The 17,083-nt window shown below is 48.2% G+C and overlaps 3 protein-coding genes across 3 annotated transcripts; all 3 read right to left on the bottom strand.

Annotated features, from left to right (window-relative positions):
• Nucleotides 1-4,513: 4,513 nt before the first annotated feature.
• LEU1 (3-isopropylmalate dehydratase) lies at nucleotides 4,514-5,824 on the bottom strand (the record flags this gene model as incomplete). Its single annotated transcript, XM_044854792.1, has 5 exons — nucleotides 4,514-4,749; nucleotides 4,805-5,525; nucleotides 5,578-5,649; nucleotides 5,704-5,724; nucleotides 5,774-5,824. 5 exons carry the CDS (start codon nucleotides 5,822-5,824, stop codon nucleotides 4,514-4,516), a joined length of 1,101 nt encoding a protein of 366 aa, XP_044702105.1.
• Nucleotides 5,825-6,617: 793 nt separating this feature from the next.
• Nucleotides 6,618-8,774, bottom strand: FPOAC1_010400 (uncharacterized protein; the record flags this gene model as incomplete). The annotated part of the gene is made up of 1 exon (XM_044854791.1): nucleotides 6,618-8,774. The coding sequence occupies one exon, from the start codon at nucleotides 8,772-8,774 to the stop codon at nucleotides 6,618-6,620; it is 2,157 nt and encodes a 718-aa protein (XP_044702104.1).
• Nucleotides 8,775-14,139: 5,365 nt separating this feature from the next.
• FPOAC1_010399 (uncharacterized protein) lies at nucleotides 14,140-16,067 on the bottom strand (the record flags this gene model as incomplete). The annotated part of the gene is made up of 3 exons (XM_044854790.1): nucleotides 14,140-14,439; nucleotides 14,493-15,772; nucleotides 15,821-16,067. 3 exons carry the CDS (start codon nucleotides 16,065-16,067, stop codon nucleotides 14,140-14,142), a joined length of 1,827 nt encoding a protein of 608 aa, XP_044702103.1.
• Between the last annotated feature and the right edge of the window lie 1,016 nt (nucleotides 16,068-17,083).

Below are 17,083 nucleotides of genomic sequence, written 5' to 3'. Positions count from 1 at the left end.
CAACAGAACCAAACAGCCATTGGTAACCTACTACGGCAGGAACAGCAAGCTGGTCGACATGAACAACAAACCCGTAAACACAGGATGCGGAAGCACTGCAACTTGGGCTTGATGACAGCATCAGCCCGCTTTGGCGACTCAGTCAACCTCTTCTGCCAATATGCACCTAGTCAAAGTATACCGTGACCGAGGCTGAAGTATACCCACATTATGGTATGAGTGGTTTCGCTGTTGATGCAAAACGCAGGCCCGGTCACCCCGCTTGAGCTTGAGATGCAGCAACATCAGCATTGCAGGTGCTTAGTGTCCGAGCAGCCAACAAACTCTCGAGCCTCTTGGAACTATGTCAAGCTGACGGGGTGAAAGTCCAAGAACCCAGTAACGCTACGTGGACCGAGAGACTTGGCGCCATCCCAGCCCAGGCATGACACAACAAAGACGCAGAAACCTGCTTGTCGTGATGTTGTAGCAAAAGAGCAAAAATAAGGTGGTTGTGTTTAGCATTGTAACCGTAGAGATAAACGCGAGGTTAGGTGCCATACAGTAAGCCTCTTAGAGAGGCTTTTCGCTTAACTCACGAGAGACGCTTTGCTTGAGATGGCTAGTGATGATCGTCTCTCCATATTATCTATATCGCCAATCGACGATTCGCTCGTGATAGACGACGCCAATAGGCCAGTTATGGTATAGTTTCGGGGCAGTGGAGTACCCCGCGAGAGCCAATGCCAGGTGAGGTGTCCTGGGGGATTGTTATTGTAAAAGGTTCCCTCTGTTACTGTATGTCGCAAACCATGGTTTTGTTCATCATGGCATGGTCGCCTAGACTTGGCAGCCAGATCGATGGGCCGAGTAGAGAGGTGGGTAGGATATTGCTGGGCTGCATGTACCCTCCAGCCTCTGTACCGATATGGAAATTGACGGACACCACCGGGTATAAACTTTAAGCATGATGTCCATCAATAACCGTGTTGATATAAGCCATGCATGGTTGCTGAGCGATCGAGGCTTCCGGAGGCCGGAGCTCAGGTTTGATAAACAAATCCATGGCTGGTCTTTCTTGAGGGGGGATACTGTATATTGCCATTCTGGAAGTACTGTAGAACAAACTGGATGCGTTCTCGCTTTGGCCGATCTCCGCGGCCATGTGGCTCACGAAACCCAGAGGTCGGCGAGGTTATCGGATGCGGGCGTCCTTTGGAAGCGAGCACGGCATATTCGTCGATTAGACTGGGACCATGACTGTGACCAGTAGACCGACTACGGTACGAGAGAGCTGCGGGTCGGAACCAATCCAAGTCTGACGGGAGTCTGAGCATTGGCCAAGGACAAGTATCTACTCTCTCTGATAACACAGCATGTATGCACTCAGAGCTGCAGCCACCACGTCTTGTGGTTGTGAAAGCCTGTTTTGGCCGGTCAGTACGTGCGTACATGCACCAGGGTAGAACAGAAAGATCATCGGCACTGAACTGGTACGCCGCAAAGTAGAGGAATAGCAAGGCCAGGGAGTTGAAAACAGTGATTCTACCCTGGAGAAGGTCGAGTCAAACAAGGGAGGATGATAATCGTAGCATCCCTAACCAACAAGACTAGCGTATCGTTCCCGTGTCGTTAGCGCACTGAAGAAGAGACGAAACAGCCAATGCCCACTAAAGCGCGGTTAAGATAGCGACATAATTGTCTCGCTGGGCTGCGATGGTGTGTAGCAGTAGGGCGTTGAATACGAGAGAATGCTTCCCTGAAGCTCCAGCCAAGGGATTGAGTTTTTGGGTAGCGAAACGGTTGGGAAGGAAGTAGTCTACCATCACACGACACGATTTGATCTAGCAAGAGCATCTACCAGCATAATTTATTGTATAATTACTAACCTTTATAAAAATGATAATTAATTAATTAATTGTTCTACATTTACTTTATTTTCTTATATATGATTCTATAAACAACAGAATTCATAGTATATGCAGTCTCAATCCCATATCAGCCACAATCCATTTTGCAGCTCCTCAACCCGTAGCTGCATGACGCCAATTAAGCCATGATCCAACATTGACGAACCAGCCATCAGAACTCAATGGATCAGTCCGAATTACTTATCCTCTGTTATGTGATTTCATCTGCAGCTCCTTATTTTCTTTGTCTTTTTTCTCTAATGCTGACTAGAGTCATACGGCGTCGACAGTAGAGTATTTGTCAAGCATTCATACAAAGAAAGGCTGGGTTAAAGCAAAAAGATCCTATATAGGAATGGTTGCCACGATGATTAATACGCCATGACATCAGACAAGAGATGACTACCTAACTATCTCCATCAAATGCTGCAATGCAATTCTGTTTAAGCTTGAATACCAAGGTATATCAACGAAAATTGATTCAGAATACGAAAGTACAGCAAACGTGACAGGTTGTACATGCAGCAACCCCCCAATTCAAAGTCGAAGCTATCCTGAATGGTACCTAGATTGGCGTTGTTCGTATCCTTTTCAAGTGGTGTGGTCATTTCTGTAGTGCCATTCTGCCATTTCAGCCACATCTTGTATTGTACTCTCACATGGAGCTTAGCCAGATAATCTAGTCTATCAATTCCCAAACAGATCAAAGACGGGACAGAAAAAGAAGAAGAAGAAGAATTGTGACTCCGTTACATCCGAGCCACGTTAAATCACTCAAGCCAAGCATAACTAAAGATGGCCAAGAATAGCATTGTCAAGTTTGACTTTTTTGCAACTCTCTTTCTTGACCTTTGTGACATGACATAACTTGACTGCTAGAGAAGTGGGTGTGCAGTTCCGTACAGTAGTAGATAGAACTAAGGCAGTGTTGCTGCGGCCTTGACACAAATTATTGGCCCATGTCTTATGCCATGCTTTCTTTTCCCCTCCCTCGCTGCAGACTAACGTAGCAAATCAGGCACAAGCTGTATTGTGTGTACCTTACAGCAGAGGGAGAGCACAGACGAAGGGAGGGACAGCTCAGTATGAGTTGTTGCTTTGCCGTGTTTGCGTTGTGATGTTTCAATGCCGATCACCAGGGAAAGGATCAGAGACAATTCGAAGCTATAGGCTGAAATCAGTAGGGAAAGACACTCAAACAATAGAGTTACCGCCCCAAGACAAAAAGACCCCAGCCATATCATGACTCCTCTTCTCCTCATGCAAGCCTCTTAGCTTACCTTTGTACAGGAATAAGCTCCACCAATCGCCGGTCCCCCATCTTCAACCCTTGTTCAACCTCCTCAATTTCTGTTATTGACCCATTCAATAATTGAAACGAAACAAATCGATTTGATATTGGCTCTTATTAGAGTTATAGTAACAATATGAGGCTTCTGATCAAGCTTATTTCCCCCCTCAAATCACAACGTCATGACTTTGAGTTTTTTCCTCACTTCGCCTTCGCCCTTTGCCGTTTGTTGTCAGAGAGAATCAGACCCTTCCTTTGCCTGCAGCCCTGTTCTCTTACCGCCATGCATGTCTCTCGTAAGACCAAGACTCTTGTTTGCTTGTTTCTCTTCTTTTCTGCCTGACTCGACTGTTACCGTTCCGAGAAGTAGATGTATTTTGATCCAAGCTAGAATCCTTGGACCCCAAAACTTTTGAAACCATCGTAAGAGAAACCCATGTTAGCAATATAATCTAAGGGCAATGACTTCCAATTGGTAAAATGCAGTAGACTTAATAAGTAGGCATAGTTTATTGCACGTGGAAAAGTCCCACTGCATTACCACATGGCTATAGACAACCCAGTAAGCGACCGATATTGATGTCAATCCTCCGGGGTAGAGAAAGAGACAACGGATCGTTTGCTGCAAATACCCTGCTTTTTCTCACCCACAGCATGCACATCTGCAAGGCCTCCCATTATGCGGTGTGAGAAAACTCACGATTCTCGCATTGTCTCGAATCATACTCTGTCTGTAATATGCTTACACTACCGGGATGTTGTCATGTACAGATTCGCCCGATTGAAGCGTAGGACTTTCGTCCCATCACTTGGGTATTACCCTATATGACCTGATGTACAACTTGTATTCTTTTTCTCAAAAGAACCCATCACACGTGCACGTTATACTTCTGTACTCGTATGGAAACACTGCCAAGGTTACTGCTCTTTTTGGTTCATCAATATTGACAGCTCACCACCTATGTGTTATGTCAGGCGACTCACCAACAATCTTGAGATGTGGGCGTAACAGTAGCCTCAGATGAGTGTAGGTTTTTAACGTTGCAATTATAATTTTCAATCCTGATCTATGTTTCGTGCACCTCCATGTGGCTGTTGTTACCCCAGAACATGAAAGTCGTAATGTATCAACCTTGCCCAGTACAACTGTTAAGCTCACATCTCTTTCCAAGATCGCCAGACATAAACCTTGCCCAAGTTGTAATCATAAGATTTGTCATTTTACTATTTCTTGTAGCCTTATAACGATAGACGCACTTTTAAGCATCTTCAACCACAAAACAGATCGCTTTTTTGAATCATAACCGCCCAACCGTAGATCATCACATTCCATCTAAGCCTTGAGGATCTTCTTGAGCTCCTCAACAATAGCGTCTCCAACCTCTGTTGTGCCAGCGTTTCCACCCATATCCTTGGTGCGTAGACCGCCGTCCAGAGCATTGCGGACAGCAGCCTCGACAGCCTTGGCTTCCTCGGGGAGGTTGAGGGAGTATCGGAGCATCATGGCCACCGACAGGATTGTGCCGACGGGGTTGACGATGCCCTTGCCGGAGATATCAGGAGCGGAACCTGAGAGCATGAATTAATACCACAAACAGAAACAAAAGAGTTGCAAATCACTTACCGTGGATGGGCTCGTAGATACCGTTGCACTTGCCCTGACCATCAGGAATACCGCTCAGACTGGCACTAGGCAAAAGACCGATGCTTCCAGGGATGACACTGGCCTCGTCGCTGATGATGTCTCCAAACAGGTTGCTCGTCACAACAACACCGTTAAGACCGGTAGGGTTCTTGATAAGGATCATAGCAGCACTGTCAATAAGCTGGTGCTCGACCTTGAGGTCAGGGAACTCCTTCTCAAAAGTCTCATTCATGACCTTTCGCCACAGACGGCTAGTAGCCAGCACATTAGCCTTGTCGAGCGACCACACCTTCTTGTCACCACGGCCTCGGGCGAGGAATCCAGCCAGACGAGCGATACGCTCGATCTCCTCTCGGGAGTAAGGCTCAGTGTCCCAAGCCGAACCGGAGCCATCATCCTCCTTGCGCTCGCCAAAGTAGATTCCGCCAGTGAGTTCTCGCACAATGACGATGTCGGTACCGCGGCAGACCTCAGCCTTCAGGGGAGAGGCGTCGACGAGGGAGTCGGAGGCGAAAAAGCAAGGTCGCAGGTTGCCGTATGTGCCCATCTCCTTGCGGAGCTTCAGAAGACCCTGCTCGGGACGGACAGCGCCGGTACCCCATTTGGGGCCACCGATAGCACCGAGGAGAACGGCGTCGGCTCCCTTGGCGGCAGCGAGGGTCTCGTCGGTCAGAGGGGAACCGTGGGCGTCAATTGAGCACTAGAAGAAAACGTCAGCTGGAGACTGCGGGAAACGGATGCTCGAGACTTACACCACCCATGAGATGGTCCTTGAAGTTGAACTTGCCGACACTGGGCTTGTTCTCCTCGAGAGTCTTGAGGACCTAGCAAAACAGTCAGTTTCCAATTCTTTCGTTCTGCTTCATAATGTCTCTTACTCGGATAGCCTCGGCCACGACCTGTCCTCAAGTTAGCTCATGCTTAAACAAACAATCCGATGCTACACACCTCGGGACCGCAGTGGTCACCACCCAGAACGACAATGTTGTGCTCAGCCATTTTGATTATATTTTAATTGATTGGGCTTATCAGTATAGTGAGAAAGAAAATAGAGAAAGAAGAGAGTCGATGGTTGGAACTTGTTTTCTTAACTCTCCGTTGCTGCCCCGCATCATCACCATTCTTTCCCCGCCATTCCGAGATCGGAGGCCTAGGAGCTCCGCAAGCCGGCTCTTCATTCACTGGCCCGCTCGGGCCCTACGGCAGAGCTAGGAGTGGGCAACCACGGCATTGGCCAACGAGAGTCGAGACAAAGATCATTTTGGGTAGTATCTCTTTAAGTATCCCCATTTCATCTCCAGGTACCGCCGGTTCCCAGTATTTTCTATGAGGATCAAAGTATCAGGTGTTATCGACATGTCTTGCTTCGTTAATCTCAGCACTACGGAATCATCCGGTACAATGCATGCATGATATTTGTCTGAAGCGACAATGTTTGTATATGTACCTGATCAAAGCAGTGTTGTCATCCAGAACTCCATCCATCCCGTCTACTCCCTCAGAAATGCTTGTCAACCTAGTCCTATCGAAACGCCCTAAATGATTTGGTCTTCAGCGGAGATGCCACTGGTACGCCGCCCCCAGCCAGGTTTCCTCGCCCAGTGTCGCGCAGTCGGCCTCCTCGCATGTTTGGCGTGTTGGCACAAAATGCGCAGATGTACACTCTCGGCTGAGTTCTGAGGTTGACATTAACGCACTTTCCGTGGAGCCACATTTCACAGGACTCGCTATATCTATGTCAGTTCAAGTTCGTCACATATCGGCCTGCTGAGGCATCAGAAATTAAATCGACTTACCACTGGATCATGAAGCCGTCTCCCCCGTCAGCCCCCTTTCGGCCACAGACACACTTAACTTGTCTGTCTGCAATAAGGCTTGACTCATTGAGGGACGACGGCGAGTTGCTGTCACCTCGGAAAGGGCCAAGGCTACTACCTTGGAACGGGCGATGTTGCCCACCCTGTCCCATTGGATGGGACCGCTTCTTACGGTCTTCCATCACTTTACGGAGCTCGCTTGTAGCGTCTCCAATCTTGTCCTTACGCTCATACATGACAGTCTCAGTCTCGCTCTCTCCGTCGTGCGGCGACCCACCAATTGTGTCGTGGATACTACCAGTGCTTCTATCGCTGAAGCTACGCCTCGAAGAGTGGAAGATGGACCCCACAGGTCTCACAGGATCCGGCAAGGCAAAGGATGTATTGAATGAATTGGTCCGGCTAGGAATGATGATGGGTTCATCATCAGAGGAAGACTCATCATCGTCTGAAGGTCCCAGCTCGCGTGTCCGGCTCCTATCCCGAGACACCTTTCTCTGGCCCATACCTGGTTCCCAGTCCCATTCATTCGGTATGATAGTCGTCTCAGCGCGAGCTCTTCCTCTTGAGTCGATGGTAAATTTTACAGACGTTCGAGTCAGTGGTTGTTGCAGCGCTGGCCCCTCGGGTATGGAAGCTAGACCTGACAGACGACTCTGACTCTTCATAGGAGACAGCCTTCCAGTTGGTTTGGCGATGGGTCGTCCGACAGGCGCACTGTCATTATTGGAACCATTGCTAGCTTGGGAGACAGGCCGAGCTGGTGCAAGCTTGGGAAGCACTGGTCGGTTCTGCGTCTGAACTCTCTTGCCACGATTCTCGCTGAAACTTCGACCCATTCCAGGTCGAGAGTTTGACTTGACAGGTGATGGCGCGAGAGCACGATCAGGTACCTTGGTGGCCCTCAAGTCCTTCATGCTGGAAGATTGTCGGATGTTATCCCCCAGAGGGGTTCTAGATCTCGTTTGGAAGATCGCGCCTTCAGCCGAGCCGGCCTGTGTCACTGGGATGAGAGCAGGGTTATCCATAACAGATGTGTGAGGGGGTTCAAAGAGCAGCCCAGGATTTACTCCTTGCATTGGCTGCCCAAATCCGAAGGAATCACCCAAGGGAGCCGAGAGAGCCGCAGACATGGCAGCACTTGCTGCAGTCGTAGCAGACGCTGAGCCCATAGGCTTTGGGGCAAGGGCACGGTCACGGTGGATCGATTGCATAGGATCTGAACCTGTTGGAGCAAATGGTGCAGTAGGATCCTGGAAGAGCGGTACTTCGCTATTCCAGTCAAACGATCCCGTATGGCGGTGACCATGGCCACCTCCATGTTGAACTGGTGTTGTTTGGAAGACATTGGAAGGTGATGCACTAAAGTCAAAGTCCATACTCATCGAAGGATCCCAGAATGCAGTAGGTGTTGCAGTGGGAGCTGTCATAGGATATCCAAACATGTCACCAGAAGTAGCCATAAAAGCAGCAAGATCATGCTGTTGTTGTTGGGAGGTGCCGGTAAAGTCGGGCTGGCCGAAGACCTGTTCATTTTGCATGTTGAGCTTGTCAGCGAGCTTGTGCTCTTCCCTTCGTCCAGTGGGTGGGGGCGTTGCCGTTTGCGCAGGCTCTGCACCCTTGACTCCGGCTTTCCTAGCCTTCTTGGGGATTTGAAACTGAACGGACGGATCAGGACTGGGCAGCTGTGTCGGATCGGTTATATATTCTTGAGGTACGTTTACTGAGTTCGGGGATGAGGCCAAGCGGCGTGAGGGCTCGACCGGCGGCAGTGGTAGGCGGTTGTTGGTAGAGAAGTGATTTACATGAGTCGCAATTCCAGCAGCAAAGCTCTCGGCAGACAGTAGTCTCTTGTGACTGCTGGCAATCGTAGCGGTACCGTAATCAACGTAACGGTGTTGTTGAGGTCCACGGAGATTTCCAGGGGTCGAGTTGAATACGGAGTAGTCTTCAGCGTAATGTGGCGTCCAACCCCCGGCGTCGGTAAATGCACCTTGCCCGGGCTTGGGAGTGTCAAAGACAGGACTGGGAAAGACGGCAGAGGTAGGTGTTTCTTCAGATGTCGGAGGGCGGTGGTTCGTATTGGCAAAACTGCTCGGCGAAGAGGTTAGTGAACCTGGCAGGGGATACATGGTGACGATGGGGATGCTGGTGTCGAAGGAAAGTAAAGGAGAGTATTTAAATGCGAGCTTGCCTTGTACCCAGTTGATCCCCACTCATAGCAACTCTAAAGGATTATCATAAAAGCCAGTCTTGATACAAGCCGAGCAAAGTATCGATTTCGAGATTGATAACGTGCACGGCCAGTCAGGTCACGTTTGGCTTTTGAAAAGCACTAGCAAGGGCTGAAAACCATGCAAAATGTTGAGAAATAGCACTTGATAAATATTCGGAACAATCAGATGTGGTCGAAATATTGCAGATGATCGAACAGTATCGGGTTCGTGAGTGTCGAGCTTGTGCGTGGGCAGGCTGTGAGAACAGAGGTTGTTGCTTTGATGCAAAGATGGAAAGTCTATTTAGATGTGGTGTCGCAGTTCGGTCGGTGCTCGTGGGTCATTACGGGAGGTCGTAAAGGATCATGAAAAACGGAAGAAAAGAATTAAAGTCTAAGACTGTTTTGCCAGGCCAAGCATGTCGGTCAGCCTCTGATGATAAAAAAAGATGGAATATGGTGTAAAGGGAGGAATGAAGTCGTCGGGAGTCGGGATGGAATACGGGATGGACCAAAGTAAGCCCCGATTAAAAAAAGAGGAGGGGCAGGCAGGGAAGGAACGGCAGGCGAGGCGAGACCAGGCTATAGGCAGGTCAAAGAAAGGGAGAAAATGAGCAAAAACCCCGCCAAATGACGCCCGAATGGTCAAGATAAATAGATAGATGAAGTGTTGAAGTGCTGAGAATGAGACCTGGCTTGAGGCTTGTCTCGTCGTCAATGGAGATGGGTGGTTGTTTATAGTGGGATGATTTGATGGTCCAGCTGCAAGTTGATGGGGATACGATACGATGCGATACGAATACCGAGGCCAAAGCTGATATAGCGAAAGCAAACAGAGTACTAAGGAAATATGTGTACCTTGACATCCGGTATGTGTTATCTGTGGTTTCGTCTTCCTTCTCAAGTTCTTCTTGTGTTTCTTTCCGTCCTGTATCGCCTCGTCTCGTGAACGGTGATGCTGTGATCTTGCGGGTGCCGACAGTCGAGGATCCTTTAGGCAGAAGAGGTCTGTTCGCTTCGCTTCGAGTCGGTCGGTAAATTCTTGATGAGAATGTACAGGTTCGGGTTGGATAAGGATAAGAATGGACGAATGCAGTGGATACAATACAGTATGCGCCGTGCCCGACCTTCCTATTTACAACACCTGCGCTGCACGCACTGCACTGATTGAGCTGAGCTGAGCTGTTTGCAGGAATGATATCCTCGGCTAGACGTAACAGGCGGTGCACAGAAATTGAGGAACAGAGAAATGAAAAATAGACACAGAAATCATTCAGAGGACAATGAAAATCAACAAAAGTTATTCAAACCTCAAATCAATCTCATAGCTCCAAGATCGCAAGCTTGGTGGCACATCAGCAACTTCCTCTCAACTTAGCCGTTGTTGGGCAACCACCGGGAAAAGACGTCCTCAGGGGCTTCAGTGCGCTACACTCTGCTAACTTCGATTAGCCAACAGCTGGAACAGATCTAACCTGGAAGAGGCACCGCCCAAAACCCAACGGTTGCCTCATGAGCTGAGAGGATAACAATATAACTAACTATTTGACGCCTCTTTATGATAGCCGTTGATTTACCTAACTTCACTTAAACTTGAGTTACTTTTCTCAAAGAAAGCTATGACTGGACTAATTGGTCATTGTAGAGTTATGATCGGCTCGGTTGTCTTTAACCCATGTCATGATGGTTGCCCGCTATGACTCCCGTCATAGATATATCTAACTATAGAATACAACCTCCTGAACTGTGAGATATTCGAGTTGTATCAGTGTTCCAAGAGTGAATCTTTGTAAAAGCATTTCATGTTATTATAGACTGATCTTGATCATGATAAGGACAAGTTTCCCTTTGAAGGCAACAATAGCCAAAAAGCTAAACTATCCCCTGCAGCTGCATCGCTCACCGACTGCTTACAGCCAACCAACAAGCCTCCGAAACCACAATCAGCTCACCAGTTTGTCATGATCGGCTATTGTCTTGTCTAGTCTCATTCCAGCTCATACAACAAAGAAAATTCAGCCCTGTTGTCTTGAGACCTGAACACTTGGATTCAGACGTTGCTCGAGAAACAAGCCAAGCATCACGTCACATAATTATTAGCTCAAGTCAACAATAGAGAAACCAAGAGTCAAAATGTGGTGGGTTTTGCACTCGTCATCGAGACGTTTGGTCTGTGTGGTTGTCGGGGCTCTATCTTGCTAGTCGGGGAGCCGGTGGTTTTAGAGTAAATCATAATGAGGTCGGTTGTTTGTATTTGTTTTTTTTTTTGAACAGTTTAGTCTAGGTTCTCAGCTCAGAAGAGGATTCCTCCAATGGTTGAATCAAAGAGCACAGTATCCGTACCTCCTGATGGATTCCGATCCGTAAGTTTGTTGGTTAACCTATAGAAGTTGCATCTTACAGCCAAAAGCAAAGTTATTTGTGGCTGACATTCGGGGCAAGAGACAACATGGCTCAATACCATTCAGTCAATAATAATGACCGGAAACATTGACCTTTAAGCAATTTCATGAGCTTCAATTCGCATCAACAACATGCCAATGAAGTTATCGTCAGGAGTGCCTCCAAGACAGGGTTTCAACGGGACGGGTGTACTATGATAAGAATAGACGTTGCTTTGACCACAATCAGGTATTCTTCTTTGAAACAATAATAGTTTCAGTGGTTTCACAAACTCTTCAGCTTCTTTTAATAGATACATTATATTCGCCAATATTGCACACAAGGGCAACCTCAACTATATAGGCTCCAGAGTATATCTCTTACATATGCTTCCATAATCAGACCCATCTACAGACCTCTTTCACGTGCTATCGTCTCTGAAATCCAGCCAGATGGTACAGTAAAGTGAAGCACCGTACTGATTCATGATTGGCCGCTCGTAATTGACGAGATGGAAATAGACCTTTCTCGACCAGGGTTTTAAGTGCTTGCATTCTCCCATTCCAACTGTTTAAGTATTGAATTCCTATCTTTAACTTTGAGGTATTCTGCAGCGGGCGTTATTCTTTGTTGATTGTTTTACATTCTTTGTTTGTTGAAGATTATTGGTAAGCTTATATTAACTTTACAGATAAACACACTGCATAGCAACAATATGTTCAATTGATTCTCTATACAAGTGAGGCCATCACAGAAAAAGTGACTGCCGCGAGTATCTACCGAAGGCCGAAACAGTCACATACATCCGAGCAAACGTGCACAGAATGCCTGCATCACGGTATAACATACCACTTACTTAATGACTAAGTTATACACTCTATATCCAGTTATTCAAACATCATCATCCTTCCCGGCCCCGCTCAACGTTTCTTCCTCTCCGGACCCTGCTCCCCGGCCGGCCCCATCCGGCCTGGCCTCCGCGACGCATGAATTCTGGGAGATTAAGGCAAGTTTTTGTTTCTACTGCAAGGAAACTACACCCCCCCTCAAGATCTTGACAACTTAGACGCCCATTCGGCAACGATATCCTTTGATAAGAGTCCTCTTTTAATACCCAGGATGTGCTGGATAATGCTTGTTAAGGTTCTCGGTACAAGGTATTGCTTGCTTCCTCACGATGCGTTGTCATTCTAGCCTCGTCGCTTCCTTTCCCCGGGTACAAGATACTCCAGCAGCTTCTGGCCCCTCAGACTAAATCTCGTTACGGGTTTTCCTTGTAGGTGTAGTATGTAAGAAAATCTCTCGTGGTCCACGCGTTCATGTCGGATCCTTTACGAAGTCCTCCGTAATTAACATGATAATCCACCAACGTGGTAGATTTCTGTGACAAAGACTTGACTCGTCCTGAGCTTGACGTGAGACGATCCCGGTTCATCTGTCTTCAAGCTCATCGGTACCTGCGTCAGATTCAGCCAAGTCGAAGATCCGGATCCTGTCACGTCAGCAGAAACAACTTGTAACCGATGGATGATGGGCTATCCGTAACTCTATGTGCTTCTCGCTTAGGCATACAATGAAATGCTAAGATGATATTCATCGCTGTACCGAACGTTGTTTCGCCTAAGTCTCGTCAGCAATAACACGATATAATTGCATGCGTATAACAATAACGGCTTTTGGAAACTCGCTACGTGAATAAGTTCCTTTTCAGGAAACTTACTCGTTCCTTGTTCGTTCGCCTCGACCGTTGGTACGATCAACAAGGGATCTTCGCCTCCCGCTTGCCGACTTGTCTTGTCCTTGTCAGCCCTGGAACTATTCAGATCTCGTCACCCAGTCTAATAACGGTAAACATTAAACATTTCTCCTCAATGTTGCAGTACTCCCTGGCGTGACGGGTTGATCACCTATCAATCCCTGATCTTAATGCGCCACATATCTTGGTATTCTGCCAGAATCACAAGGTCTTCCTATTCAGGAACCGCCGGACATCATTACGCCAGACTTTCATAGGCTCTGAACTCTTCATTAAACCCCCCGTGGTACCACTTTTCCAGCTGCAAAGCAACATTGCGTTGTTGCAACGGGCTCACAGTCCAGCCTGCCTTTGGTTTTAAATTGGCGTCACATCGCGCCAACTCGCCCTCGAAACAAACACACAGTAGCCGATGATCCTTCTCATTTGACGTTTCACGGAAAGCTCCGTCTTCAACGATCAAGACAGGTTCCAGTAATTGTTGACCCACGACCAAGTTAAAGTTGACAGCAGTGATTCATGATGGGTGACCGTGGTAATGATTTCTATCTATTGTAAAGTAAAGCATGCATTTGACTTCGACTGGCCAGCAGCATCGTCCATTTTGCTCGTTTCATTCATCAGGCTCTTCCCTGAAGGAAGGCTCCCAATCCTAAACCGACCATTCTATCTAGTGCAACAAAAGCAAAACTCCTGGGGGTATCTCTCAAGGTGAGCAGATGTAAGGAAAAGAAAATAAGAAGTAAAAAAGAAATTGTTGAAATGTGTCCTCCACTTTTTCTCAGCTTCTTTTCCATCTGACATGTACTTTTTCCAAGCCCAGCTTCGAACGTATGGATAAATGCCTTCTTCCTGATCAGGCCACAAAGCCAGGCATTCCATATTTCCCAAATAGCTCCAAGAGACAAAAATATAAAGCAAAAAATAGCAGTCAAGGAGAGACAAGAATCGAGAATTAAACAAAAAACAATAAGCTTCCAGGAACAACAAACATCATCCTTAGCTTCAACTGGTATCAAATGTCATCCCGGAATCTTTCATAACGTAGCGAGTGTGGTGTCATCCACGACTAAATCTGCTGTCGTGGAATGACGGAAATCAAAAGGAAATGTCTAATCGGTATAATTGCAAAGGTCGTGTCGAGTTAAATCATGTTCGGAAAAGGTTCGGTCGTGACGAGGACGTTTCCAGACATCGGGTCAATAGTGTAGGGCTCCTGAGGAGTAAGAAGATGATGGTGAGACTGAGGATGAGATGTAATCTGTGACATGGTGGAAGGTCGGGGCGTGGTAGCCATCTCCATCGAGGAGCCTGGCATCTGGGGCGTGATAGGTCGTTGAGCATCAGTCTTGGTCTTTGCCATGCTCGACATGGCTAAGGCCCTGGCGTTGCTGCTCTCGCGGCGACGTTTGGGCGTATCCTTGACCTTGAGGTGTGTGTGGCACTAGATATTGTTAGTTAAAGATCGTCTTATGGAGTAAAAAAAACAAGGCTTACCTTGTAAGCGTGCCTGAACCAAGTGGTTCCCTTCTTCTTGCTGCTGACGAGTGCGATCCACTCATTGCAGCTGCCGCAAAGGCCTTCCCAAACGTCAGGGTTGCCATCCATGCGTCGCTTCTGCTGAGGTTCCTGGAACGAGCTTCCGGTGGCGGCGCTGATACCGTGAGAGAAGGACTTGTCGTACCAAAAGGCCGAGTTCTTCAACACGAGCCACCTTCCAGGCTTGCAAATTCCACACCATCCCTCGCGCTTGTTGCCGTGTCCTCGAACCCATCTAGGGGTGTAAAGGTCGCCTTCAAATCGTAGTTCCTGCTCGCGGGGAATCATGTCGGGGTCCTCGGGGTTCATGTCCTCAGGGGGAGGAGGAATCTGCTCCTCCTGGAGAGCAGCATACAGATCCGGAGGGTCAGAGAGGTCGGTGTAGTGGCCGTTGAGGCAATTGGCGTCACCGTTGCTCTGAAGCATCCTGAAAAGGCCATGAGACAGAAGAGGCTGCGGTGGGGCGTAGTGGTTACAGTCGGTTTGCCATTGCTGCTGCTGTGCCATCTGAGATGGAAGCTGGGTGGGGAGCAACATGCTGTTCCTCTGGAAGACAGGAGTACTGGGGACGACGAATGGGGCCTGTTGCATAGCCTGGAGATTACCGTAGTTGAGAGGCAGAGGAGAGGCGCCAACAGCAGGAGAAGAGTGGCCGGAGAACATTTGCTGGTGGTTGTTGTACACATCCTGGCAAGGGTGGTAGGCGTACTGAGCAGGCTTTCGGCTCGCAGCGGTTCCATAAGTGCCTGTAGACCATCGCTTGATTCTGGGGCCTTCGACACTGTAAGGAGCAGATCGTACATTGACCGGTCGAGGAGAAGGGGAAGCACCACGGCCACGGCTCTGAGTTCGAACGAGGTCGGTCCTTGACTGAGGGGTCATTCGCGGTGAAGCAACAGGTGAGAGCTGAGTTGAGGACATCATGGAAGTGCGGTTGGAACGAAGAGGGTAGTCCGAGGTGAAGGAGGGTGCTTCAGAGAGAGCTGCCGAGAAGTCATCGTGGTGCATGTCGGAGAATGCACCAGAGGTGGACATGGAGAAGGAAGAACCAGACATGCGACGTTGCTTTGAACCACCATCGATAGCCATGAGATCCTCTTCAATAAGTGCACCGTGCTTGAGGTCAAGAACAGGAATGGCTTCGTCAGCAGTGAAAGAGTTGCCCATTCCCATGGTCATATCGTAGTCCATGCCATGAAGATCAAAGTGATCCTCAGTTGGCTTATCCATCCACGATGCTGTTTGGGATTAGTCGAGTGACATAATGATGTTTGAGATGCACTTACCGTTGTCCATCGGAGGATAAAAGTCTTGGTGCATAGAAACAGGACGGGACATGGTCTCGCTGGGGGTTTGCTGGAATGAGACAGACGAGGTGTCCCAGGATGGTACTGATGAGAAATCTTCAGCACCGCAGAAAGAGAGTCCTTGGTAGATAGGCATAGGTCGAGGTTTAGACTGGGTCACTGGTGTTGACCACATCTCATCCGAGCCCATCATGGACTCGGTTTCGGTAAACTCGTTGTGATTCATCTTGATTGTGGGCTATGAAAGCCAGTTGTGAAGACTATCGCAGATAGTAATGAAAGGGAGTGAAGTCTCAACGTTGATGTTGCTGTGCATCAACTGTAAGTATCGTGTGAATATAGGTGAAAGGAAGGACAAGAATCATGAAGCATACAGTAGGGTGTGACAAAAGCAGGAACAGAAGGGCCCTGTCAAAGAGCGAGCCGTTGAGCTAATATGCAGAATCTATCTGACAAGGGCTGCGTGGTGTCAGCATGAATCCGTGATGGACGATCATGGTAAACGGGCTCAGGGTGTGAGGTCCACATCGTCGTTGGATCTTCGGGAGTGCCGCGGAACATCTTGGGCTTACCTGGGTAACTAAGAAGCAATGGCCAAGTCGAAAGTGGGAGTAATTTCCGGTTTAGCAGTATGCGTTGTAAGAATGGTGTTGTAGGGAACAAGCAGCACCGGAATCAAGGCGGCTAGGGTATATTGGCAGCGTTATCAAGAAACAGGATCCCTTGGGCAGCTGGTGACGAAGACGCGTAGAGAGTGTATCGGTTGGTTGTCTTTGTAAAGGAAAGTGGCGTAGTTGGTGAGCCTTGTTTTGAATGAGAGGATGTTTAGACCGGGTCTTGAATAGTAGAGGGTAGGCTCGTGATGTTATACGATTTGATGATAAGCAAGTGTTTGTGTTAAGGAATGACTAGAAAAGAAGAATAGAATTGCAAGAGAAGCGTATGCAAGAAAGGATAGGTCGAAGGGCGGAGCCGGAACCTGGAGGTATAAGAGCAGACGGTATGAAAGAGCAAGAGGCATCATCCATGGAGACAAGGTAGCTCCGCAAGTCAGGGACAGTCACCAGGGGAGAGGTTTGGATAGACGGGAGGGGCTGGACCGAGTGGATTCCAACACCTAACACAGACCGATCTATGAACTGGTACAAGAGAAAGCGGATACATAGTAGAGGAAGGAGGGGGCTATCCGGTGCAAAACAGAGTCGCAGCGCTGCTAGGATGGGATGGGCCCTAGCAGGTTGT

Source organism: Fusarium poae, chromosome 4 (genome assembly GCF_019609905.1).
Source record: "Fusarium poae strain DAOMC 252244 chromosome 4, whole genome shotgun sequence".
Taxonomy (NCBI): Eukaryota; Fungi; Ascomycota; class Sordariomycetes; order Hypocreales; family Nectriaceae; genus Fusarium; species Fusarium poae.
The sequence above is the reverse complement of the archived record's forward strand: the minus strand, read 5'-3'. Positions and strand labels throughout refer to the sequence as shown.